The following is a 28000-nucleotide window of genomic DNA, read 5'->3' as shown; positions in this document are numbered from 1 at the left end:
CTTTTGGGTTCGGAGCATCATTCGTTCACCCCTAATCAGTGCTGAGCCATAGTGTCATAGTTCAGCGTGGAACGTGATTGGACTTGGCAGCCCGTGGCTTTTGTCTTTAGTCCATCGTACGGTGAGACGAAGTATAGTGTCTGTACCGCCCACATAGCGAAAGTGTTCCCGTCACGGTTGGTCGTCGTGTGTCGAACGTCGCAATCCAGGCGGTTGGTTGCAGATGCTCACGCAAAAGAGATGAGCAAACGCATATGTCGCCGTCGTCTTCAAATAAGAAACGAACTACTTTCTTTCAAAACGGCTAGTTATTCAAGTGATCTCACCGCAGACGAGAATGAGATCTAGCTATGTCCCCTCCGAGTACAGTCACCAAATAGGTAGCGTTCTTTATTATATGCTAATTTTGTTCAGCTATTCAAAATGTTTATTTATTCGAAAAATTGAACAGTAAAAAGAGGGCCAAGTATAATTCTTCATCATGCTATTGCCATTGAATTCAACTTTGAAACTCGGGTATTCGCACACCAATTTAGTCGAATGTAATTGGGGTAACGACGAAAGACTGCCTTCATCTTATTTTCTTCAACTTAACTGTAAGCGAGGCACGTAAACAAATGCAGGGTTAGTTTGAAACAATAAAAATTTACGTATGCACCTAGATCTGCAAAGCTCTCACAAAATAATGGAAATATAATGTCTGCCCTTAGAATTATGTACATTGCACAGGGATAGCTAAACTAAGCCTGTGCCTTGATGTATTTCAGGAAGAAGAGGAGTCTCGCTTTGAGGAAACGGATAATGAATTAAGTGTCAAAACCCTTGACCCAACATTTACACTGGGGTTGTTCCAGCGTTGGGTTCAAAAAAATATAAATTTTAATAATTATGACATTGTATTTTTGCTAACCAGGTACGAACCGTAACACTAAACGAAGAACTTCTTAGGGTATTTTGGCGGAATTGAATGAAGGCATATATTGAATTATTTTTCTTTCTTAAAAAAGCATCATCATTGAAGATCCCATTGGGAGTGGAGTCAGTCCGTATGGTAAGTTATGTTACAGCATATGTATCCAGCGGTTGCAATGATATCTTTTATTGAAATAGAGAAAACGGTTCCCGAATTCACAGAGTGGAGAATGCTAGTCCAGAGCATTTGCGTCGAATTTACACAAGTGATAGGAAGACGTCGTCGCGCGCATGTCTATCAGAAGTGGGACAAATTTTCGCTCAGGTCCTTTGTACCTGATATTTATTGACAATTTGTTGCGTTTTTGTTATGTCCGGCATAATATGGAAAAAGAAGACGCGCCTCGTCTTCTTGTGCGACAATCAGACAGTGTACGTGCCTGCGCATGCAGGGACATTCGGTCACGCCGCCATCACGATCGGCAGAGTAAAGCTACTCGTTGTGTTTTCCGTAAGCGACTCCTGATTACTCAGCACTTAACACTGGCGACGAAGGCGGACCAGAACCGCACAAGGGAAGACTTGCATCGTTTAACGATGTCAGCGCTGCAAGGCAAGGTCGAAGAGTTCGACGGTACTGCGTGGTCGGCCTGGGCGGAGCGCTTGGACTTCTACTTCCAGGCGAACGATGTGCAAGACGCCGGAAAGAAGAGGGCGCTACTGCTAACTTTATGCGGCGCAGAGACCTACAACACAGTTCAAGCGCTAGTTGCACCCCACAAGCCAGGAGAAGTTTCTTTCAACGAAATTATATCCCTGCTAGGGGACCATTACGATCCAAGACCATCCGAACTCTTCTGTCGAAGCAAATTTCAGAGGCGTGATCAACATCCAGGGGAGTCAATCGCTTGCTACGTGGCAGCACTTAAGAAATTGGCAACTGACTGTAACTTTGGCGTGTTGACGACAGCTACATCGCCAACGACGACAGCGGGTTCGTCGAGTGCCGGCGGCACAGTGTCAGCGGGGTCGTCGAGCTCCGGAGGCATACTGGCTTCCAATCCAACGATGCTGGTGCTGGACGTGATACTTCGTGACCGCTTCGTCTGCGGAGTTCAAGATGAGCGTATTCAACAACGTCTTTTTGCAGAACAAAAACTCACATTCAAGCAAGCTTACGATATTGCCATCAGACTTGAGAGTGCCGTGCAACAACAACAGGAGCTGAAACTCCCCAAACCAGACCTCAACAAAATGTGTAGAACTACGAACCGGGCAGCCACCACTTCCAGTGGTCAGCCGGAGACGCCGTGTTACCGCTGCAATGAGCAACACAGCGCAGAAACTTGTCGATTTCGCAAAACATCGTGCCGATTTTGCAGAAAGACGGGTCACATTGAGAAGGCTTGCCGAATGAAGGCTCGATCCGGAGCTGGACAACGCTCTACCAACCTGGTGAGCGATGACCAAAACGAGACTGGTCAGTCAGTGAGTGATTTTGACATGCAGGAACTTAAAGCTGTTCGTGCCAGCGTCGTGGTTCCCAAGTACCTCATAACGCTTAAAGTAGAAGGAAGAGCACTAGAATTTGAAGTTGACACTGGTGCAGCAGTCACGGTCATCAGTCAAGAGACCTACAGGCGAACATGGCCAAACAAGCCACCTCCGTTACAGAAAGAGGATATGACGCTGCAGACGTAGACCGGTGAAGGACTCCGAGTTCTCGGTTCAGCGCAGGTACACGTAAAGCATAAGTCTAAGGACTATATCCTGAAACTCCTAGTCACAACCGGAACAGGATGCAACCTGATGGGACGCAACTGGTTCTTAGCACTGCAGATTCGACTCAGTGGCATTCACCACATTGAGCAAGGCCGTACTATCACAACGGTGCTCAGCGCGCACAGTGAGGTCTTCAAGTCTAAGATCACAGGGCACATCGGACCAACGGTACACTTGGAGATGAGAGAAACAGCAACACCCAAGTTCCTTAAAGTCCGACAAGTACCATTTGCACTACGGCCAGTAGTTGAATGCGAATTGCTAGCATTGCAGAAGCAAGGCATTATAGAGCCGGTTCAACACTCCGCGTGGGCAACGCCTGTCGTGGTTGTCAGGAAGAAAGATGGATCCGTGAGACTCTGCGGGGATTACCGCAGTACCGTGAACGACGCAGCAAAGCCGGCGTCCTACCCGCTGCCGACACCGACGGAGGCTCTATCAAACCTTCATGGAGGAACTGTCTTTTCGACGCTTGATCTCGCGCAAGCGTATCAGCAGCTGCGAGTAACGGATACGACCAGGGCTGGCCAAATTACTCATATTTTGTAATTAAATTACATTACTAATTACTTTGCTGAAAATTGCTGAAATGTAATTAAATTACATTACAAATTACCACAGCCAGAAAGTAATTAATTACCGTTACAAATTACTTTTAAAAGTAATGACATTACTTTCGCATTACTTTTTTATAATTTTAAATATAAAGGAGCTATTGATAGCTTCCTTTTACAGATAACGTTATTTACATTATTTACACAGTTCACGGCACACAGCTAGAACTCTCTGTTGCATGTTTACCGATGGACAGAGGAACGCACGTGACTGATCCGTTTCCCACCCCAACCCGGACAACTACCAGGGGCCTTAGTTCGACCTACTTCCCCTCCTTCGTTTCCCGAGAATGTCGAGCAGAAAAGCTCGAATGGCAGGCACTTACCAGCCCTATTTCTCACAGTGGAAGATAACACAGAGAGGGTGCGCAGCATGCATCAGAAAAAGTAAGCGGGAACTTTCAAGAGGGGCCAGAAAACGTCGAATGCAAAACCGCAAAACATAGGTAGAGAATCGCGCTGAGCGGGTTTTCACAGTTCAAGAGAGTGGCAGAAAATGTCTAGCTGATGGCGGGCGCGAGAGTCGCACAAGCCGCATGAGCATCAGCAACGTAGCGGCGGCCGAAGAGCGTTTTTTGGCAAGGTGTAGAGGAAAAAGAAAAAGTAAAATAAAAAGAAAAGCACTCTTGTGTATTCTGGACACAAAAATATGCCTGGTGCGAAAAAGTAATTAGGTAATTTAATTACAATTACCGTCGCTGGAGTAATTCATTACATTACTAAATTACCTGCTACAAAAAGTAATGAATTACATTACTAATTATTGGAACAAGTAATTAAATTACTGTAATTTCATTACAGTAATTACATTACTGCCAGCTCTGGATACGACCGCCAAAATACTGACGATCAACACGATCAAGGGGCTCTACAGAGTGACGCGACTACCTTTCAGAATCGCGGCCGCCCCGGCGATATTGCCGCGCGCAGGGGTCACGGACTTCTAGAACTTTCTCGTTTATTCTGGCTCCGGACATAACTTCTATCGTTTATCCCCGCTTATGTTGTTCTAGAAAGTGCGTGTTCATTCTCGCCCCGAGCGCGCTACGCTCGAACCTTTTCCGCCGAATCTTCGAGATAGTGACCTACTCTAGATAAGACGCCGCTCGCGACCTTGTCGAGTCAGTCTCGCCCCAGCGCTCGATCTTGCGGTTTCGCCGACTTCGACGCCCGCGACGCTTTGTTATTATCTCTTGTACTCTTTTATTTTTGGCACAAGTTCGCCACATTAAACGTTTATTTCTTCCTGTTTATTTCCTGTTCTTTTTGGTCACCACCCGTGACAATATTTCAACGAGTCATGGAAACCACACTCCCGGCCATTTCGGGAGTTAGCGTTTACCTTGACGATATGATCATCAGCGGAACAACTCCAAGTGAGCACGCGCGTGGGCTGGATGAGGTACTCTCACGGCTGGAAAAGGCAGGGCTGAAGCTCAAGCAAAGCAAGTGCTTTTTTGGCGTGAAGGAGGTCAAATTCTTAGGTCACCGCATAAACGCCGAGGGAATTCATCCAACCCAGGACAAGATCTAAGCAGTAGTCGAAGCCCCGGAACCAGAGAACAAGACGCAGTTACAGTCCTTTTTAGGCCTCCTGGCGTTTTACGACAGGTTTTTTAAGGATCGCGCGACAATCGCAAAGGAACTGTACGAACTACTTGAACAGAACAAAGAGTGGAGGTGGGAAGAAACACACCGAAGGGCTTTAAAAAAGCTGAAAGATCTAGTGGCGAACTACACTGTGCTCGCACATTATGATGGAAAACGACCTCTAGTGTTGTCTTGCGACGCCTCACCATATGGAGTGGGAGCCGTACTTGCACAGCAAGATGCTGATGGGCGGGAGGCTCCGATCGCTTTTGCATCCAGAACGCTAGGCAGTGCCGAGCGGAACTATACGCAACTGGATCGTGAAGGCCTTGCTATCGTGTGCGGAGTTCACCTCTTCCATCAATACATAGCTAAGAGGTCCGTGACCATATTCACAGACCATCAGCCTCTGCTAGGTATCATCGGCTCCAACAAGCCTGTTCCACAAGTATTATCACCAAGGATGACTAGATGGTGCGTGAAACTGGCAGCCTACCACTACGACCTGAAATACAGGCCAGGAAATCGTCACCGGAGCGCAGACGCTCTCAGTCGGCTTCCGTTACCACACACAGAAGACGAACTGAATCCACCTGGCGACATCTCGATGTTTGAAGGATTGTCACGGCCTCCTCTGTCAGCGCAACAGGTAGCAGAAGCGACAGCAAAGGACACTGTGCTGGTTGAAGTGTTAGAAGCTATTCAAAAGGGCACTCTTCATCGGCTCAAATCACCAGAGTTCGCACCTTACACAAAAAAGGCGGCAGAACTGTCGACACACCGAAATTGTGTGACATGGGGGGCACGCATTGTGATCCCCACGCGGCTGAGGACGGACGCGTTGACGTTGATTCACGCGGGGCACCGTGGAATTATCGCAATGAAGACATGCGCACGGAGCTACCTCTGGTGGCCCGTTATCGACGCAGACATAGAGTCATTCGTCGCAGAATGCACTGTTTGCCAGACCCACCGCAACACACCACCGAAGGAGCCCATGCCAGTCTGGCACAGACCCTCCCACCCTTGGGATACTATTCACGTGGACTTTGCGGGTCCTGTTGAAGGCCAAGTTTTTCTGGTGGTCGTGGACGCATACACTAAATGGGTGGAAGTCCGAGTGATGCGAAACATGACGTCGGCTGCCGTCATTAGAGAATTGAGGGCTATCTTCGCAACTTTCGGCGTTCCCCGGAAGGTGGTTTCAGACAACGGCACAGTGTTTGTGTCCGACGACATCAAGACTTTCTACCGGAATAACGGTGTAATATCAATCACAAGCGCGCCATACCATCCAGCAACTAACGGCCAGGCTGAACGCATGGTTCAAGAGCTGAAAATGGCACTAGCTAAAAGAGGAAGAGAAGATCTGAATTGTGTGGTTGCCAGATTTTTATTCAAACAACATACAACAATTCATGTGGCAACAGGAAAGACACCTGCTTGGATGCTTTTTGGAAGAGAACTTCCGTCTGCTCTCAAGCGACTAAAGACGTTCAGCCCCGAGACACCTGAAAGCACTGCCACCGTTACAAACCCACGCAAGCTGAATGTAGGCCAAGCAGTGTGGGTTAAAACATTTCCAGACGGTAAAAAGCGGATACCGGGAGTGATCGAACGTCAGCTGGGACATCGTTCTTGGATGATTCGGGTAGAGCAAGGTTCAATTCGACGGCACACCAACCACAGACGGCCGCGAAGAGTGGCATCGCATAATCAACTTCCACAGACAGCTGTGGCACCCGCATGGGACATTAACAGCCGTGATGACCTGCTCCGCAACCCGCGACAACCATCAGGGACAACAGCGCAACTGCTATTCCCGAGGAATCGCTTCCTGTTGTGCCGCCGGCAGAGCCTGAGACTTCAGGCACTCGAAGAAGTTCCCGAGACCGGCGACCACCTCAAAGATACGGACATGACGTCTAGTGGGGGGAGGTGTTATGTCCGGCATAATATGGAAAAAGAAGACGACGCGCCTCGTCTTCTTCTGCGACAATCAGACAGTGTACGTGCCTGCGCATGCAGGGACATTCGGTCACGCCGCCATCACGATCGGCAGAGTAAAGCTACTCGTTGTGCTTTCCGTAAGCGACTCCTGATTACTCAGCACTTAACAGTTTTCTTTACGGTTCCCTTATTGCTCGTCATTCCTTCTCGCACTGACGGGCAGTAAGGACCTGTGCTGGAGCTGCTCCGCCCCCTTCCATGGAAGGCAGTAGTTTCTTGCTGGCTCCGGGATCTGCAAGCGCAGATTTCACTGCAAATGCATAATCTTTGGGGAAGGGGACTACGACCTGCACATGGCGAACGGCGACAGCAGCTATAAGTGCTCTACGTGTATGAAGCGCCTGGGCTCGTAAGAAACGAAGGTTGGTGACGTCTACTCGTCTACTTCAATCGAAGAAATTGTTTCGCACAGCAACAATGAATCGTCCGTTATCGAGGCCAATCTTCACATGCTTGCCGCCTAGCTTTGCAACAAAATTGACGAACTGGCGAAAGACATGAAGATGCTGAAAACAGGCAAGAATGCATTACGACTGCAGCTTTCGCCAAACACGGAACTGCTGCGCGAAGCATTTACACCCCTGGAAGTGCCAGGTTTGCCAGTCAGGCAATCAATTAACTTCGCTGCTGCGTTGAAAATCCCGAGCAAGTCTACAACAAGCACCGGTGCTGGTAGTATCGGCAGACAATCAACTAAACCCCTTCGTTTTCCGCAACGGTCAAATTCGACAACGGCCACTCAACCAGACACAAAGAGGGATGCCGTGGACGCCAAAGGGTTCCAGACAGTCATGCAAAAGAAAAGGGTCAAACTTGCCGAAGGAAGGAACACCGTCAGCAAGCTGAGCCCCGTGCCGCGCCAACCAAGACCTTCGAGCGCTCTTTATTTCCCGGATGAATCGACTTATTACTGAGTCTGACATTACGGAATTCCTGTCTGGTGTTCTTAAAGGCAAGTCAACGAAGTGCACCGAGCTTCCAACTAAGCGTGATAGTTATGCGTCTTTTTGACGTATCGGTTGAGTACGATGACTTTGATGAAGTTAACAGACCTGACATTCGGCCGAAAGGGTGCTGTTTACGGCACTTTTTCGGAATTCTTAAAGAAATCTTGGCCACTTCGGCCGATGAGTGTCAAACATTGCAGTGTAGCTGACATCTGTAGCTAAGTATACGTTAATTATTTGTTTTAGGCACTGTATAAATTGTTTTACTAAAAAATTATTTGGACGTGATCTAATGGTATTCCTTTTTATATGGCTGTACTACATTTCTCAAAATTATCTTCGGCGCAACTATAGTGAACATAAATTTCGTATAAAAGGGGGGAATCACGGAAAGCTTCCTTCGACACTAAAACATTATCTATGGAAAAACTCAGCTTCATAAACACCATCTCAAAAAGTCGAATTTGTCTGTATAATTGATTTCATACAGAGAGATATGTTTCCCCTAAATTTTGGTTTGTCGTAGCACTTATGTAGGAGTGCATGTTGTACTTGGTGCTATTGCAGATTATCTGCAATGTTAGCGTCTATTCGATAAAAAAAAGTGAATATTCGCGTTAGAACATTTTTTCTTTGATATACTAAATCATTGTGAAACATTTTTTAAACGTACTTGTAATATATGAAATCTCAACATTACGTGTTGCTTAGAGACAAACAAACATGTTACAACCTCCACAGGGTAGGATACCGAACATCCAGTGCCGAAGAGCTTTTTGTGACTCGGACGATTCCCCTGCGTCGTTGCGGGCACCGACTTTGCTCATGGTCGGGTCCTCAACGTCTTCACTGACAGCATTCCACCGGGCAGGCCTAAGTAACTTTGCGTCTTCGTCCGGCTCGGCTCCTAGAACGCCCGTTGTGCGCGAGTTTGCCTGGCACGATGATCTCCACGGTGAGCAAAGCATCTCGCACCAGCCTGCCCAACACATCAGGGCGACGCACGTGATACGGGAGTACAGCACTTCACATCTTTCCCTTCTGCGCGTGTGCTATGTCTTCTCCACTCAAGTGCGCTCGATGCCACGGGAAGATTGTGAACGGTGGTCGGCAAATGTCCTGTGCCGAATGCAGAACATCGTATCATCTTGGGAAGCTTTGCTCCGGTGTTGCGGAAAATACATTCAAGACCATGGGTGTTAGAAAACAAGATGTCTGGCGCTGCCGGGTGTGCCGACAACGTCAAAGCGGGAATGCGTCTCGAAGTGAAACCAGCTCGTCACAATGCGCGTCTCCTGCTGGTACGCAACATCTTCGGTCGCTGGAAGCTAAACTGGAGTGTCTCACCTTGCAGAAGGCCAACGTTGAGACGCCCCTCGACTTACCAACTCAGATGAATCAACTCCTGACATTGAAGCCTGTAGTCGAGAGCCTGAAATCCGCAGTAACGGAAGTTTAGAAGGCCGTAGACTTTCTATCGGCTCGGTACGACTCTCTGCTGTCTACAGATACTACCAACTCCACCGCGATAACAGAACTCCGCGAGGAAACTACATTGCTAAGAACCGTGGTAACAGAGCAGTCTCAGATCATCGAGCACCTGAAAGAAGAGCTGAACGATAGTGACCAGTACAGTCGTCTCCCAAACCTTGAGATACATGAACTCCCTCATGCCCCAAGTGAAAATTTAGTCTCCGTTGTGGGCGAGTTGGCTGGCAAGCTCGGCCTCGAAAACTTTCAGCCAAGGGACATACTGGCGGTGCATCGTCTGCCATCTCGGCGCGACGGCCCTCCAGTTATCTTAGTTGGATTGGCTTCAGTGTCGCTAAGGGAACAATGGCTCGACACACGAGGTAAGCTGAGGACTCTGGCGGCAGAGGGTTCGTTGCCCAAACTCTTCCTCAACGAGAACCTAACGCGAAAAAACAGGGAACTCTTTTGGATGGTACGGGAGAATGCAAAAAGCAAGCAGTACCAATTCACTTGGGTGAAAAATGGGAAGCTATTTGCAAAAACAAAAGACAGGAACCTCGTCACTGGTTTGTATCCACCGGTTGGCCGACCTGGAATTGATTGTCTAACACTTTTTGTTGCTAAACGGCTACAAAATAACAGTGGATAACAACCGCGTCGAATAATGGAAGTACAATTTCGTCAATGTTCAGATTTTTCTTCATTTCAACGTTTCTCGGAACCAGCTAGTGATAGTACTCTTGGCTTCTTACATGTAAATATTCGGAGTATTTGTAAACATTGGGACCAGTTTGCAATAACTGTAAACAGTATGTCGTCACTGTTTGACGTTTTTGTGCTAACAGAGATCAATGTTAAAGACGATTTCTGTGGTGAGTTCCGGATACCGGGATTTAAATGATTTTTTCTTACACGGCCGATTGGGCGAGGAGGAGGCATTGCGATATTTGTTAAAGAGTTGTGTACTGAAACACTTTATGTAGAGTTTGCCATTGCGAGTCTTTGTCTATTAGGCTATGGAATGATAAGTGGTCCTTGATTTTATTAGCTTTTTACAGACCTCCTTCAGTTAATCCTTTAAGATTTTTAGAAGAACTAAAGAATACACTTCACAATTTTCAGTCTGTCGACATCTGTTTAGTAGGTGATTTCAACATTGATACGCTTCAACCCGTCAAGTCTATTGTTTGTGAATATCTCAATCTGTTAGCGCATTTTGGTCTGGATGAACTGAGTTTAGCTCCAACTCAAAAATATCTTTTGGATAATCATCTTGTGGCCTCATGTCTGGATGATATAAGCATACGCGTTCCGAATGTTGTTGCAATATCGGCCGTAATAGAGCAAAAATTAGCCGACCATTACTTTGTGGCGTGCCAAATTGCATCCCAGCTCACGATGAAATAAATAATAGCGATAACAAAAGCACTAAAAATAACTGATAGAATTAGATTTGACATTTTGGTTAAAACCTATGATTGGAATAGTTTACTCTCTATTGAAGACTTTGATGAAGTATACTGTAAGTTTAGAGATATATTTGACTCCTTTAAGGACAAATCTAAAAAGGTTATCACTCTAAGGCGGCGTCGAAGCGAACAAGAATGGTTAACGTGTGACATTTTGTCAGCTATCCGCTATAAAGATGTTCTTTGGGCTAGGTGTCGGCGATCCCCAACCGATACCAACTTGAAAAAAGGATTCCGTAGTATGCGAAATCGTGTAACCGCGCACATTCAACCAGCAAAAAGAAAATACTTTCGAGATAAATTTCTTTAAAGCAAGGTCAAATATTTCAGTGACTTGGTGTTTGATAAATCAGTTACGAGGCACGGGTGTAAAGAGATCGATCGATGCCTCCCTAGACAAAGTGTTTGGTAACAATACGACAAAACTAGTAGAGGATTTCAATAAGCTCTTCGCCACATCTTCTGGAGTAGCTCGTGATGATACTATGTTCACAGCAGATTTTCTTGATTCAAATGTTTCCTCGGCATTCCATCCCGAAACATCTGAACTTTATCTACTCACTTCGTTTTTTAGTTTCGAAACTAACAGGGCGCCTGGTATCGATGGCATCACTGCAAATGATCTGCGCCGAAATTATGATACTATAAAACTTGTGCTCCTTCACATTTTAAATGGTTTTATTTCCTCCGGGATGATCCCGGTTGATTTGAAAAGTGCGCTAGTGAAGCCCGTATTTAAGGTGGGAGAGCATAAAAAACTTGACAATTATCGACCAATTTCCATTTTGCCTTGTATTGTCCAAATTTTAGAATAACACATTTTTTCAAACTATGACGGCCTTTATTGATCGCTTTAATATTTTGTCGCCCAATCAATATGGGTTATTGGTTTGTCAACAGACGGGAGAAACAGCCACTTTTGGAACATTTTGCCGATGAATTGCATCTATCCTTCGAGAGGCATCAGGTTGCTTGCGCGCTTTTTATTGATGTGGCAAAAGCGTTCGATACAGTGAGTCACAAGATTTTACTAACGAAATTGCAAAACATTGGATTCCGCGGCCCATTTCTTTCTCTTCTCCGGAACGTTTTAACTGAGAGGACACAGCTAGTTTCTCTAGGTAATAGTCAAAGCTCCCAAGTTACCTTAAAAGCTGGGATTCCCTAAGGTTCTATTTTATCACCCCTTCTTTTTAACATTTTTGTAAACGATATGTCCAGCTCAGTTTCAACATGTAAATTGCTCCAATACGCAGATGACACAGTGTTGCTTTCAGAACATCTTGATTATCCTGTAGCAATCGCTTTACTCCAAGAGGACACTTGTCAACTTCATGACTGGTTTAAGTCAAATTGTCTTACGATAAATGCATCTAAAACTCAGCTTGTCTGCTTTCGTAATCCCCTTAAGATGTTAACCCCAAACCATCCTAAATATATGCATACTTCTCTTTGTTCATCTTGTAACTGTTCTCCCATATCTTATGTAGTTTAAGTTAAATATTTAGGAATTCAATTTGAAAGTGATTTGTCGTGGAATTCCCATTTGTCAAAACTTTGTAAACGACTGAGAAATGTATCTTGTTTACTGTATACTACCCGGTCTTTAATACCTTATTTAACAAAAAAAAGGCAATAGCTCACGCTTTGGCATACAGTGTTTTGCGTTACGGAATAACTATTTTTGGTCACAGCCCAGCACTATGGAGTCCAAAAATTGACTCAGTCTTAAAAGAAATATTTAAAAACATTGTTTATGGTTTCATATCACCAACTGAAGAAGATATCACAGCAGTCTTGGGCTTGCCATTGTTCCATCAGACCGTTGTATTGAAATACTCCTGGTGTGATAATTTCAAAGTACCCCCATGTCGTGTCTAGATCGCTTCGACACAGCGAACGCTATGAAATGCCTTTTTTGTGACAAAATATGAAAAATAAATTCGGAATTTCTATGTTCCCTATATATTTAATAGCCTACCAGACGATGACGGATAGCCTACCGGATAGCACTGTGGACTCACTAAAAAACCTGAACCAAGTGCTCCGATGTAAAAGTGCAACTTTTTGACTGTGCTGTGTATGTGCATGTCTTTGTGTGACCATCATCGTTTATAATAGGATGTAAGTTGTGCTTGGAACTTTACGCGTGTGGGGACGCTTTTCTATAACAAACTGTAGGGTCTTGTCCGACAAGCCTTTTGTCTGGCTTTGACAGACCCGTCTCACTATCAAGTGAACTACACGCGTAAATAAACATTATTATTATTATTATTATTATAAGTATTCCTAAATCAACCAAAAAGATGATAGCTAATGCGTTAGCGTACAGTATTATTCATTTATTCATTCATTCATTTGTTTATTTTTTGTGCTCACGAAAAGCTTTCGCCTTTGTAATGACGCACAATTAACAATGCACAATTAACATACAGCAAAAGGAAGAATATTTCTACAAATTGACAAGAGAAAAATTGAGCGCTACAAAATATTTATAGATTTGTAAGAGAAAACTTGAACGCTGCAAAAGAAGGGTTGAAAACGTCAATGCAGGAATCATCGAAAAATATTATACAAGGTGTGAATGCGTGCCATGGGGCAGGTTTGGAAGAATTAATTAACTTAAAGTGGAGGAGAAATTCGCAAAAATCTTCTCGTAACATGAATATGAATGTTAATATGTCATGTTATTTATGAATGTTATTCATGAATAACATGAATGAAAGTTAGGTCAGGGCAATCAATGACTCTTTGAAGGCATTTGAACGAAAATATAAGATCTCTGTCGCGTCGTCTGGCACTCAAAGTAGAATAAAAGGTAGGGTATAACAATTTCTGGAGATGGGTCTGTGATATGGTGTCGAAAAATAGATTCAGTTTTGAGAGGAATGTTTAAGAGCATTGTCTTAGGTCTAGCGTCAGAAACTAAAGAAGAAAAACTAAAAAAATTAGGTTTGCCATTATTCAATACTTTAGTAGTTCAGACAATTATACTCAAATGTTTTTGGAACGATGGCTATAAAGGACCTCATATAATTTCAAGATCACTTCGTCGGACCGAACGGTATAAAGTGCCTTGTATCACCACGACCTACGGAAAAAGCTCGCAATTTCATAAGCCTTCAACCTTCAATGACCTACTGAAAAACATACATCGTGCGGACTCTAAAAAAACTCAAAGAAGTGCTCCAAGATCTCAGTGTAAAAACATAACTGTGCCTGAGTGTGTGCGCGTATCTGTGCGTGTTTTTGTTTACATTATCATTTATTGCATCAGAGTGTAGACATTGAAGCTATTTGCGTGTTTTTATTTTCAACATATTTGATTGCATTACAGTGTGGATATAGCATGATGAGATTGATATTGTTCGCGAGTGGAGACACTGTGATTATGACTTGCATGGTGATGTCCCACAAGCCTCTACTGACTTTGACAGACCAGTGCCTCAACTTCAAGAACTGTGTGCACAAATAAATATATTATTGTTACTATTATTATAATTATTATTATTAAAACTATTATTTTCTAGTTTTAATTGTTTTTTTTACTTTGTTTATTGAGCTGCATTACTTACTCCTGTTTTTTTTTTTTTAGTGCAATCTATGGACCTAGTTTTACACGCCCTAGCTGGCTTTGACTAATCCGGCATAACCTCTGCCAGAGCAGCATTTCTTAATAAATATTATTATTATTATTATTACTATTATTATTATTATTACTATTATTAGCTCGCCGTTTGATTCTTCTCTTGCTGGATCTGGTCCCACAAGCCCTTGCCGGCTTTGACCAGGTCCGAAGCTGAACTTGGTAATTCTTCTCTCGTGAATAAATATTATTATTATATTATTATTATTATTATTATTATTATTATTATTATTATTATTATTATTATTATTATTATAAACCTTGCTCCACGAGGGTATGGCTAAACAAAATATGACATTAAAGATGTAAGAGTAAAAGTTGCGGTTTAAGTGGTGTCATCCAACAGGCTGGTCCAATCTGGGCTCGCCTGGCTGATCCTGGATGCTCTCTATTTGCCTAAGTGATGGCAAAGAAAAGGCGCACAAGCCGGGCCCTTGAAAACAAAACAAAACAAAAAAACATATTAACGAGGGTCCATGATACCGCTTTCATATTTGTACACGTGGGACAGCCGATGGCTCTATCCAATAGATTAGATTCACTGCATCATTCCTTTTTACCTAGCACAATCAATCGACGCAACGAGAGTTGAGAGACGTAATGATGAATCACTACTGAAGCTAACCAACCAAATGCCCAGCGTAAAAAAACAACCTCTTGTGACTTTAAGAGCGCGCAAACTCAATCCCTCCGTAGTACAATGACAGCTGACTTCATGTTCTACTACAGCAATACGAATTGAGACCCCCATGTTTGTATAAAGTAACCGTTTCTCCTTGTTACTTGGGAATTTCATAAAAACATGTATCTCGTTAAATCAAGCTTATAGTACGCTGCATTAAAAAATAAGTTCCGCTAAAATTATTGGGAAATAGGTTGCAATTGTTTTTGGTAGTATACAGTTACTACTGATAAGCATACACAGCATTAACAAAAGTGCCGGAACGACGTAACAGAAATCTTATGGAACGTTGTCTTGTGCAAGTCCCTACTTTTTAGCATGGCTAAAGTTCCTAGATTAAACGAGCTTGTCCGCATGAACAGGTATATATTAATAATATAGTCATTAGTATTGGTATATTTATTATTCAACATAGCTTCTGGTTGCAGGTGTGCTTTGATCTTCTAGTTAGTTTTCTTTTAAACCAGTTTGTGTGGAAACAATAATTTTTATTCAGGTCAAATGTTACCGTACCTGTTCCAACTCAAATATCAATTTTTTCCTAAGCATTATTCGCATTGATTTTACAGGAATTATTAGTTTCACATAGCATCATATGGTTTGGTTTATGTCGAGTTTATTGGATAGGGCTCACGTAATACGTATGGAAAGTCGTCCACGTCAACACTTTAACAGCTCTTATACATGAGGAACTATGGCGGATTACAGCTTATTATGAGGTGTGACGCGCTTTTGAATGTATGTCAATTTATTTCCAGGCTATTCCTATTTTAACGAAATCTGCTCCTTAGGCGTTGGGCTCGTCCATGACTCAGGCGTTATGTTTGACGGAGTGCTATCTGTGGCCCAACAAATAGCACATATGTAAGTTTCTTCGCTTTAAACAAAAATATATTTTTATATCCTCTTACAATACTTAGTTGTTAATAGAAAATGTCTTCCTACATGATTGCTTTTGCTGTTAAGCTCCCCAGCTGTTTCGGCCTTTTGATCCGTGCAAGTTGAGCGGAAGGATAATTGGGTAGAAAATAAAACAATCCGCTGCGTAGAGAATTGGCCATAAACAGGAAGTTCTGTCGCTACCTATAATTAGGAATTTGCAAAAACAAAATACGAGTAAGGTGAGGAACGACATCAAGACAGTGCACATAGAGTTTGTCTTCTGTTTAATTTAATTTTGTAAAAGCGTTTGATCACGTATCGCATCCGAAGCTATTGTTAAAGCTTAGTCTCATTTTAAGGGATAATAAGATTATAAATTTGTTGAAAGTAGTGATTAAACGAATCTATCAAAGTTCAAATTTCGAAAAATTTAGGAATTGATTAACTTTAAGAGGGAAACTCGGCAAGGATTTGACAGACCTCCGTGCATGTGACAGCAAAAACAGAGCGACGGATGAAATAGGTGATAACTCAACTGATTATTCGGCATCGCAAAACGATGGTACGCGAAGTGCAATGGCAAATAAAATGCAAACTTTCAATTCATGGTCATAGCATGGTTTGTTATGGGATACGGCGGCCGATGAGCGCAACAGGTAGGAGTGCGTAGAGCAATGGTTCCCTCTGGAGAACCCGGGAACCCTAGGCTTGATTCCCGCAGCTGCCCGTTTAAGTCTGGATTACCATCGTAGCGGCTTGTGATACTGTACCGCTACTCCGCGATGCACGCTAAAGGCCTCAGGCTAGCGGTAGTACTTCTCTAGCAAGGTTTCTCGCTTACAGCAGAGACAGGTGCCTCCTAGCCAGACTAACTTCCCGGCGTTTAAATTTACATATGGCAAATTACTTCCTACAGTACGTTTGTCACTTGTGGGATTGAGAGCAGGTCGTCTGCTTCTTGCGCAGGAGTTGTGATGACGTCAGAACCGCGCCGAGCTCTGATTGGCTCTGATTGAAGGATAGTGGGTAGACCTCAATGCAAGCTGCCTCGAGGTCTACCCCCTATGCTTCATTCAGAACGTATGAGAGCTCGGCGTTCTGATGTCACCAGAACCCCCGCAAAGGAAGCAGACTAACTTGCCATCCGCATAGTGGTCGTGAATGTTTCATGTAAGGAGCGGAGGATCAACGAGGAAACTGGAGCCCCGCAGTCTGCAAGTCACAACTGGAAAAGCCTTTTTAAAGCGAGACTTTAGTTTGATTCCCTTACTGATATTGATGAGACAGCAAAATTATGGAGGTCCTGAAACATTGTTGCTATGCACAGTGGTTACCTTTTGTGCCCAAGCGTGCCCAAGTCCGATACAGTGGGTCTCTTATGTGTGCAGGAAAAAGGGATTTGTTTATAATTATCTTGTATGTGACTTTATTCGGCTGTCCCTGTGTCAATATGTCCACCTTCGTAGTCAAGTCGGTGTAGCTAAGCCGAACAAATTAGTTTGGGCCTGTTCGTTTTGGTAATCCGTATTTGTGCCATCTCTTTATAGGCTTTCTTTTTCTGTGTGATCAAAGCAATCCAGTTTTAAGGACGGTGATTCAAATGCAATTGTGTGGTGCCTTGCCATATTTGGTTGGTTCGACCTGTAATGGCCAATCTGGGCCACAAAGGGCTTACTTAACGAAAGTTGTTGGAGCTTATCATTTTTTTAGCTGTACGTTTTTTCTTTAGAATATCTATCGAACGTTTCACGAAAGCGTCTAACGAAAGATTTAATTAAATCTTTTAGCCACCCATGTACCGAAAGTTATAGAATTCACTCCCAGGACATGACGTCCTTCACCTTGTGAAAAAAACGCTGATACCAGCGCACATTAAAACTTTCTTTTCTAAGTCTCATAGCGGGTCTCTCACGGTAAAGAGATGACTCCAGGAGAAGGGTAACTTTGTACACTGGACTGTAGACGGCCTTTTGTGTACGGGACTGTGCAAAGGAAATAAAGGTGTTGTCCTGAAAAGAATCGCTTTAAGCAAAGGACTCTTACGGAACAGTGTTTCTAATAAGGTTTCACAACTAAACACCAACAAATGCCTATTAGTGATCTTTATTTGTTTCTTATTGAAGAAGCGATGTTCAGATTGGCTGGGCGACCACACTTTATTTCCAATGTCATTTCCTGGTTATCTTCAAAAATAGTCCTCTCGCATCATACCTTGTGTTGCAAGCACACAGCAGGCGTCTACATGCTGAAGAGTTAGGGATATGCACACAACTTCGATAACGGGTGTCCGGCGTGAAAAGTAATTTATATGGGACACCACTTATATATTATATTGAACATCGCAGTTATGAAACAGTTTTTCAGCCAATCCTGTAAAATGAAAACACCATTTGGGACATTTTTTTTATAAAGTGAAGCACTGCAAAGCTAGGGCGGTTTCAAAATAAATATGTAAGATTTATATTTAACACAGATGGGAGAACACCAGTTTCGGGTCTAATCCAGAAAGCTGACCTTCCATCATTGGCGGAAAGATATCGAGTGTGCAGATCAAATTTTTAACATCAAATAATTCACAATCATAATAAACGGTGGAGAAGTCGAACCGGCTTCTTCTTGACACGGCCGAATATGAATCTCTAGACGTGTTTATTTCCCGTCTGGTTTAATCTCTTTATGCATCGTCAATAAAATTGATCAACTCGAAGCAACAATCGTGAGTACTGAAATAAATTTGAAAGATGAGTGCTAATCCGGATATTTTAGTAACAGCCGAAACAAGGTTATCAAGCTGCATACGAGATAGCGAGGTCACACCTTCCAATTTCACAACCTTTCTCAAAAATGGGGCTTCGCGTGGCGGCGGAGTGGCGGTCTTGTGCGTAGTGGAATTTTATTTACCTTGCTACAGGTTCTACAAGAAATTGAGACTTTATAGTGTAACATTGGGTTCGAGAACAGGTCTTGCAACGTTGCAGCTGCTTACAGGTTTCTAAATGCTTCCCACAAGTTCTTTAAAAAACTTATGAATACATGCGTAAAAGCTTTATGATTAGTAAAATAATGGCTGGCAATTTCAACATACATCCTTTTTGTTGGTCTTTCAAGCAACCACCAATACTTCTTATGGTGTAGATGACCTTACTAAACTATGCCTTTCTTACAACGTAACTCAAATTGGTATTGATAATACCCGCATTCCAAGGTCAACACAGTAATTGCTAGATAGTGTCTTCGGGCCGTGATCAATTTATAAAACAGAAATATAGTGTTCACGTGTTAAATCGAATATCCGATCATGAAATGGTCAATTCCACTTTCAAAAGAAGCTTCACAGTTTCTGTTACACCGAAGGTTTGTATAATCCTTGATTTTAACAGAGAAGACGACGTAGGCCTACTCGATTATTTTGGCGTACATTTTGACACCTTACAATCGCTCGCCATGAACACCCCCCACCACTACCGACAATCTTTCGAACAAATTCAAAGAAGCGTCCATAACGTTTGTATACCAAAGTTTATCCCGACTAAAAATAGTAAGAAAAACTCCTTAGATAACGCGGGGAAACGTTCACAGAAAACCCGAAATAATCAAACTGCGCAATAGTGCAAAGAAAATAAAAACTCATGTGGATAAATTACTTGGCAGAGCTAAATTCTCAACTCTGCTTCAATATTAAATCAACTAAACATAATGTTTTTAAAATACGCCTTCAATCGTTCAATAAATCATCACATTAAAATTCTGGAATCGTGTTTACCCAAAAGCCACGTCCAACTTAAAATCAATAAAGAAAACCTTGGAAAAACGTCTCATTAGTACTTATAGTTTGTCTTTAAAGCTGACAATGTGCCATACCCTCCTTCGCCTCTTGCTCAGCTTCAGTCATTGGTGGTGTGGTCACCGAACAAGGAGTTTGGTCGCTTTTAGTTAAGCCAAATACAAAAAAGGACTTGCTGAGGCATAATGCGCAAAGTATTCATAAGACTGTATGATGAATAGGTTGCAAAATACCTTGTTTTTCTTTTCAGCCATTCATCCAGTGAAGAGAAAATTCGCGAAAACCGGAAATTCACTTAAGCCATTTCCATATATAAATCTAATAACAAAAATTTAACACACTAACTACAGGGATATATCTCTTGCTGCAAAATGCTTGAGAGCATTACCTCAAAGCACATTGCAACCTTCGTAGAGCAAAATGTATTAACCTCACTTCATCACGGCTTCAGACGCCAATTAACGACTGTGCCGCAATTAACTGAAAGCATCCACCTGGAGGCCAGGTGGATTTCATAGTTATAAATTTATTTAAAGCATTGACAAGTTATTCCACAGAAAAGTGATACCTAAAGTAGAAACAATTTTCGAAGAGGTAGAATATGTAAGTGGATAACAAAGTGCTTTGCAAATGGATTTCAGTGAGTTACAACTAACGCTCATCTATCATCGGACGGGACAGTTTCATTTTACGTTTCAAAGGGATCGGTATTGACACCTGCTTTGTTTTTGATCTTTATAAATGACTCAGTTTAAAAACATTCTTGTAAAAAATCCGCCTCTTTGCTGACAATTATATGCTTTGTTCGCAAATTATTAGTAAAAAATATTAAATCCTCCTCAATCATGCACTACATTTCACCGCGAATCAGATTCACGATTGGCAGATGGTATTAAATTTATGTAGATCTGTATTTTTTACTATAACTAACAAAAAACAGTTTTTTTTACTCCGTACACAATATCCCCCTTAATAAAATCAGATTATAAATACTTTGGCATACATCTAAGTCATCAACTCTTCTGAGACCGGCACATTGGCTTTGTGACTCATAATGTATTTATAACGAAACTATTAGCCTATACATAGGGTTCGATGTTTTCGGATACATCGGAAAAACAAACAAAAATATCCCTCGCAGGTAAAATATTCGATAATTCACAATTATCCGGAAAAAAACTCAGAATCTGGAGGCCAGGCTAGCAAAATAAAAAATAAAAAACAGAGTAGTTGACGAATGCATTTCTAGAGAGTACAAGGTCGGTGGTCCTGAGAGGTTTCATTTGAAATATTTGACTATTGACAGAAGTTTTTTTCCCATTTTTTCTCGTCAAGGTTTGTTCAGAACAGCGGATCAATGTTCTGATTATAATGCAATTAAGAGCAAATGTTCAAGCAAGCTGGACATGAATGACGAAAATAATTCCTGGAGAAGGGGAACAAGAGGGACCAAGGACAAACACAGCTAGGTGATGGTGCGCAACCAAAAAACTTCGCCTGGTCCAGGCATCGAACCCGGGACCTCTACATTTTCAATCGAGCGCTCTACCAACTGAGCTAACTAAGGGTTAGACATCAGTAGAGCGAACTTGTTTTATCAGCTGCCACCATCATTCATGTTCAGCTCGCTTACTCCTTTGCTTTTAATTGCATTAAAATCATAACCCTAAATTGCAAGCTTCACCCTCGTTTGTGTTACACTGGTGGCAGCTGATAAAACCCGTTTGCTCTACTGACGTCTAACCCCTGGTTAGCTCAGTTGGTAGAGCCCTCGACCGGAAATGGAGAGGTCCCGGGTTCGATACCCGGACCAGGCGGATTTTTTCGGTCGCGAACCAGTCACCGAGCTGTGTTTGGAGATTTGTGTTTGTCCATTGTCCCTCTTGTTCCTCTACTCCAGGAATTGTTTCGTCAATCAATATTAATGTTCGCATGGATCACGAAAAAAAACTATTCCGCTTTTTAGTTTGGATTATGCTATATTTGCTTCATAGGATGAGGGGAATTATTTTTTTAATAGTGAAAGCGATGAATCTGGGCATTTTTTAGGAGGGCAGGGCAGCTAAAACCTCTGATTTCCTGCGACTAAGTCTAGATGTTTAGTTATTTCTACGTTGTGACATTATTCGAAGCGACAATAATTTTAATGATTTGTCGTGGGACCAAATGAGGAGGGCGCAAAGGCCAAATGCAGCTGCAGACGTATCATTCGATCAGGCGAGTTTTTCTAAATTTAGTGTACGTTTATGTCTCGGTATTTTATACTTTATTTTTTATACTCAAAAATGTAAAAACGTAAATTTAACGCAGAGGTTTGTAGGATTAGGAAAACACCGAATTTTTAACGAAAAATAAACTCCATCAAATGCACTCAAAATTTCACCAAAAAAATAATACTCTCAAAACACGAAATTCTATCTAAAAGTGAAGAATCCGTCCTATTCTCGAGTACGTCAATATCGTATGCTTTCCAAACACTGTCGCAGGTAATAATAAATTAGAAACAATCCAGAAAAAAGCCGCAACGTTTATAAGCAACAAAAATAGTAAACATGATTCCCTCAGTGAAGTCTGTATACAATTTGATCGTGTACTTCAAGCGAAAAGGACACAAAGTGCAAAGCTCAAATTAGTATGTGAATTAGAAAAAAAAAAACTTATTATTTCCAAGCAAATTATGTAATCCCTAACAGTAAACGATCACGGTAAACGTTTTGAATAGTTCCCAATACAGAATATTTTATTTAAATTATCATTCTTACCCCGAGCCATTAATGAATGGAATAATTTTCCACGAAACATCGTAAATTCAATTTCCATATAATTATTTTGATTAACTTAGAAGGGCATCTGTCAACATGTACAAGTTTTATGAGGTGCTTGTAGTAACCCTTTAATCATTTTGTATTGTTTTAATTTTGTACGAGCCTACAAGAGACTCGAATGGGAGTAGTGGTGTTGTAAATATATATATATATATATATATATATATATATATATACATACACAAAGATCCCACACGATGACGGAATAATCGCTTTAATTGATATGTATGAGCTCCGCAGAAAAACTGGCACTCCGGGTAGTCACGTCGTTGCGACCTTAACGCGGCTTGTGCTAGAACTAAATGCATTCGAATTTAACGACAAACATTTCAGGCAGATTAGCGGTACTGCAAGGGGCACCAAAAGTGCACCGAGTTACGCTAATATATTTATGGGAATGCTAGAATCAAAATTTCTAGCTGACTACCCTTTCCAACCACTTGTTTACAAAAGATTTATTGACGATATTTTTATTATTTGGACACATGGCGAAGATGAGTTGCGTTATTTTATAAACAAGTACAATCGCGCTCACCCTACCATCAATTTCACCCCCGCCTACTCCAGTACCAGTGTCAACTTCCTGGACGTCACTGTAACGAAAGACAATGGCAAACTGACAACAAAACTGTACCGCAAACCATCAGACCGACAGCACTACCTTCACTATAGGAGCGACCACCCACGTCATTGCAAAAATAGCATACCTTATAGCTAAGCCCATCGATTTAAACGTGTATGCGCGAACAAGGATGACTGATATAAACGCAGAAAAACTAAGAACCGTACTCAGGCATCAGAAATATCCCACGCCCCCCCCCCCCCCCCCCGCGTGATTGACGACGCAATTAAGAAAGCTTCCGAATTGAACCGCGCTGATCTCTTGGAGAACCTCACAAAGCAACGTGACACACAACGCGCTAACCTATGCCTCACATATAGCAGCAGTTATCCTCAAGTGAATAACATCTTGAGGCGACATTATAATCTTCTAGAATAAAGTGAACGTCTTAAGCGCGCGTTTCCGTCAGCACCTGGTGTAATTTATCGACGATCGCGCAACCTCAAAGATACCCTAGTAAAATCCAAACTAAATCTGTCACAGTCTAATAATGGATGCAAACCCTGCATGAAACCTAGATGTCTAATATGCAAACATATGCGAGAAACCAGCACAGCCAGCAGCACTTGTTCGAAATTCAATATCAAGATCCTAAGTCAGCTCTCGTGCGATTCATCAAACGTTATTTACCTGCTTCAGTGTAGCGTATGCGACATGCAATATGTAAGACAAACCGAAACAGCTTTTAGACTGCGCTTTAACAACCATAGAGCGCACGCAGAATCTCTCCCAAATCTTCCTCTTTCAAAACATGAGTGCCTGCCAAAACACTCCTTCGATAAACTAACGGTTACGCTATTAGAGACAGGATTCAAGTCAAACCGAGAACGCGAACAACGCGATTCCTATCTTATTTATCGATTCGACACCATTGAAAAAGGCATAAACGAAAGCCCCGGAACGCTCGCATCAATTGAATTGCTATCAAAATCGATACAATAAGTGCAAGGGGTAATAGAGTGTTGAACACAAACTTCTACAGACTATTATATAGTGGTGCCGTACTTGAGGCTAGAAACAGGGTATAACCAGCGTCCGTGTCTCTTGCCCCCCTCCCCCCCCCCCCTCCCCTCTTTTTAAGTTCTGTATTCTGGCCCATCCCAAGAGCTTCCGTTTGCTAACTCCTCATATTGCATTGAGAACAATATTTAGGTCCATGTATTGTTACCGCTTTCCTTCTACTGTAGTACAGTTGACTTATACGCCCTTTGTATGTTTATCTGGTGAAACCCTCGTCATCTTGTCCGGTCTAGTTGCTTCTCCCCCCCCCCCCCCCCCCCCCATTTTTTTTCGGTTTTACTGTCCCCATGCTTGGTCACGCTTACTCGTGAACTCCAAATGTTGTCCCGCCCCCTCCCCCTCTCCTTTTTAAGGATTTGTATAAAACGCGTCACACATACACTCTATCGCCGTTCCTCATGAAGGGAAGACTCTTGCCGAAGCATTGAAATAAACCTTCCGTGTTTCTGTTTCTCTGACTTGAGATTTTCAAGCTTGTATATATATATATATATATATATATTTATATTGTAAATAAGAAACGACAAAGAGGTGAGGCGCCGACACCAGCATTGTGTGTTTATTTCTTCGCTAAACCTTCGGTTTAAACAGCCGCAGCAAACGATCATTTTTTGCTCTTCCTCCCCCTCCAACAAATATTATTTCATCTATTTATATTTCCTGCTCGGCGCTTGCCTTGTCACTATCCCTTTTTTCACCGAATATTCTAAAAGTGTCGTGTTTTATGCGTTTTCTTTTTTTTTTCTTTTTTTCAGGTTGGGCTCTCCGTGGGATATAAGTGATACCTGTCCAGAAAGCGATAGAACCTTAATGGCCACGAGGTATTTGAGTAGTCCCCGAGGTTTATCAGAATGCACCAAAGAAGTTTTGCGTCAGCAATACAACAATAATACGTGAGTACTTCCTTCATTAAAGTTGTCAAGACATTATCTAAACACGGTAGACGACTGGGAACGTAAAGTCTAAAGTGCTTATATGGATTCGTGTCACATGTTAACACCGAGTCGTTACCCGTGCGTCTTAACGTTAATTAATATTAGGTCAACGAAGCTTAAAGATTTTGTTTTATTAGAATTCTACATGGAAGTTTTCTATGAACGTTTCGGAAGCATATCTGTTTGTTTTAGTGAGTCTACTATTGATCAATCTTATCGCAAAACACATACAGTACAGTACGTTACAACACAAAAAAGAACATATTTATTAACTTTCTTGGAAAATAATACAATGTAAAGCCCACATAAGCCAATAATGCCTTGTCCGTGGAAGGTGACAGGAGCCTCTGATCTTTATTGCGCAGATAACTAAAAACATCAGGGCACAGCAATATCAGTATAAATTACTGCAATTGCGCCTCCTTTCACAGCTAATATTTATTCCTCCGTCTTGAAGAATATGTATGAAAAACAAGTACAATATAAGTGAATTAGCATTTACATACCGTGAAGGATACTAGAATTTGCGACTTAATGGTAATTCTAATAAATTAAGAAGAGGACGTCTTATCTTATGTGTTTTCGAGGATGCTCCATCATCTATTCTTATATCATATTATGCGTCCTTTTTTCCCTGTTCAGTTATGCATATTTGTTATAGTTCTTTTTTTTTTTTATTCTGGGGAATTTGATTTTATGTAGATCATTCGGCAATTTATTAAAAAGTATAGGCACTTAGTATTTCTGTGGCCTGCTTATATGTTGTCCTTATAAATTGTTCAACAAATTTTTTATTCAGTCTTAATGTCCTCTTTTTTAATTTCCAAGCTATGCTCGTTGTTGACAAAATGTTTTCTAATAATATCATACTTCATTTGAACTCTGAAGCGTTATATTCCTAGATTTTTTTATGCATATTGTCTGAGAGATCAGTTTCTTATTTTCGTTAACCAATACTCCTCACTATAATTTTAGAGCGTAGCCCTTGGGCACCCGTTTCAAGCATGAGAGGCGTCGTTGGCGTCGGCGTAACCGCGCGTTCCGTTATGGGATGGGTCGCATAATGACGTCACGTGTGACTAAATTTAGCGGAAAAGCTTTTTCGCAAAATTTAGCGGGGAAATTCTACCCTCCCGACGTCACACCATGATGTCACATGATGACGTCACACGATGACGTCACGTGTGTCATCACGAGGGTAAAAATTTTTACGCTAAGTTTGGCAGGAAAATTTTTCCCTCGTGATGTCCCTCGTCATTGTGACGTGTGAGATCAGGATGACGAGTTTTTTTTTTGTTTTTTTTTTGCAGCCCATCTTTAAGGCGCTCGTTTCCGGGTTGAGCGGCGTCGGCGTAACTACGCGTTGCATTACGGGACGTCTCCCGTAAGGACGTCACACGTGACGCCACGTGTGACGTCACGAGGGTAAACATTTCCCGCTAAATTTAGCGGGAAAATGTTTGTAAATTTCCTCTAAATTTAGCGTGAAATTTAGCGAAAGTTTCCCACTAAATGGTAAAGGAGCAGGGAAGGAGGATGGGAGGTTACGAAGGGGGAGCAGGGACATGCCCTTCCCTCCGTAGCCTTCTGCTCCTGAAGAGCTGCGCTCTATTCGGCATTACAGAGAAATGTATGCGTCTTTTCTTTTCTCGCTAAATTGTTTATATATTAATCTTCAAAATGAGTAGGGAACGCTACCAAAAAAGATTTTGCACAAACATAATAATTGAAGAGAAATCAAAACGGAGTGCGGCAGATCGGCATATTCGATTTTTCATAGTCCCCTTTATGTTATGTTCGGGGACACATACTACGCAAACTACAAATATGGGAAACTTCACATATTTGCCACTTATAATACATCATGCGAACTATTCATTTAAGTCTGTACAGCACTGTAGAGGCTATATATTTTGCTTCAAAAATGCGCAAACATTTCGCCTTTGACGTTTCGTCACTATATTTATCAGCTGCTGTTTAAAAAAAAAGTTAAATAACTACAGCATTTAAACTTATGTTATATATTCTTATTAAAAGTTATTTTCAATGATATATAAATAATTGCTTTATCTCAAATATTGATTTTTTTTTTATGTCACTCCAAACTTGTCCCAAAATACAGGTTATGAAATTCAAGACGCAACTAAAAAACATTTTCGTTTTGTTTTTTTTATTCATAGTTATAGTTTTTTATCATACTCTTTTGTTTATTCATAAAAAAACTTGTTTCATCATTTTGTTTCCTTCAAAGTTACAGCGTTGCAAAGTGCACCTTCCACGCCGGCATTTCCGTCCAAAGCCACAGACGCGATTATCCTTTTATTGTCTGTATTTTAGGACTATATATATTTCGTGTTGTATTCGGGTACCGGGCTCAGGTGCAAGTATTTTAGTAATGAACAAAATTTCCGCGTTGCTTTCTTTTTTTATTAGTTTAATCAATACGCCTGCTTTCCCCTATAAAATTACAAGTTCTAGAAGCTTTAGTTGAACATTTTCCGCAAAAGCGAGACGAAAACAATTGTAATTGCTATTACAACATTTTTGTTTACAGAAACCAGTATAAAAGTAAGCACAGCTGGGGAAAGTATATGCAAATTTTTATACCTAAATTTGCGATGAAGTGGGAATGTTTTAGCCTAAGCTTGTATTACACAGCTATTCATAACGGTTGTACGTCCGGCTGACCAAGGTAGCCTCTGACTTCGATGGCAGACTTTCAGCAAGACGTCCGTTAAGATTAAAAATATTTGTAATTATTGATCCTTATAAAACAAATTTAAAAAATAACGAGTAATTATGTCAAG

General features: G+C 41.8%; 1 protein-coding gene across 1 annotated transcript in view; it reads left to right on the top strand.

Annotated features, from left to right (window-relative positions):
- Nucleotides 1–28000, top strand: part of LOC121832971 — a 59267-nt gene that overhangs the window by 15149 nt on the left and 16118 nt on the right. The window contains exons 3-6 of the mRNA XM_042292123.1: nt 768–913; nt 1008–1051; nt 15884–15989; nt 25014–25151. Coding sequence (XP_042148057.1) covers nt 768–913; nt 1008–1051; nt 15884–15989; nt 25014–25151 — 434 coding nt within the window. The remainder of the gene's footprint in view (nt 1–767; nt 914–1007; nt 1052–15883; nt 15990–25013; nt 25152–28000) is intronic.

Source organism: Ixodes scapularis, unplaced genomic scaffold (genome assembly GCF_016920785.2).
Source record: "Ixodes scapularis isolate PalLabHiFi unplaced genomic scaffold, ASM1692078v2 PGA_scaffold2__306_contigs__length_199485367, whole genome shotgun sequence".
Classification (NCBI taxonomy): domain Eukaryota; kingdom Metazoa; phylum Arthropoda; class Arachnida; order Ixodida; family Ixodidae; genus Ixodes; species Ixodes scapularis.
This window is presented reverse-complemented; position numbering and strand designations above follow the sequence as displayed.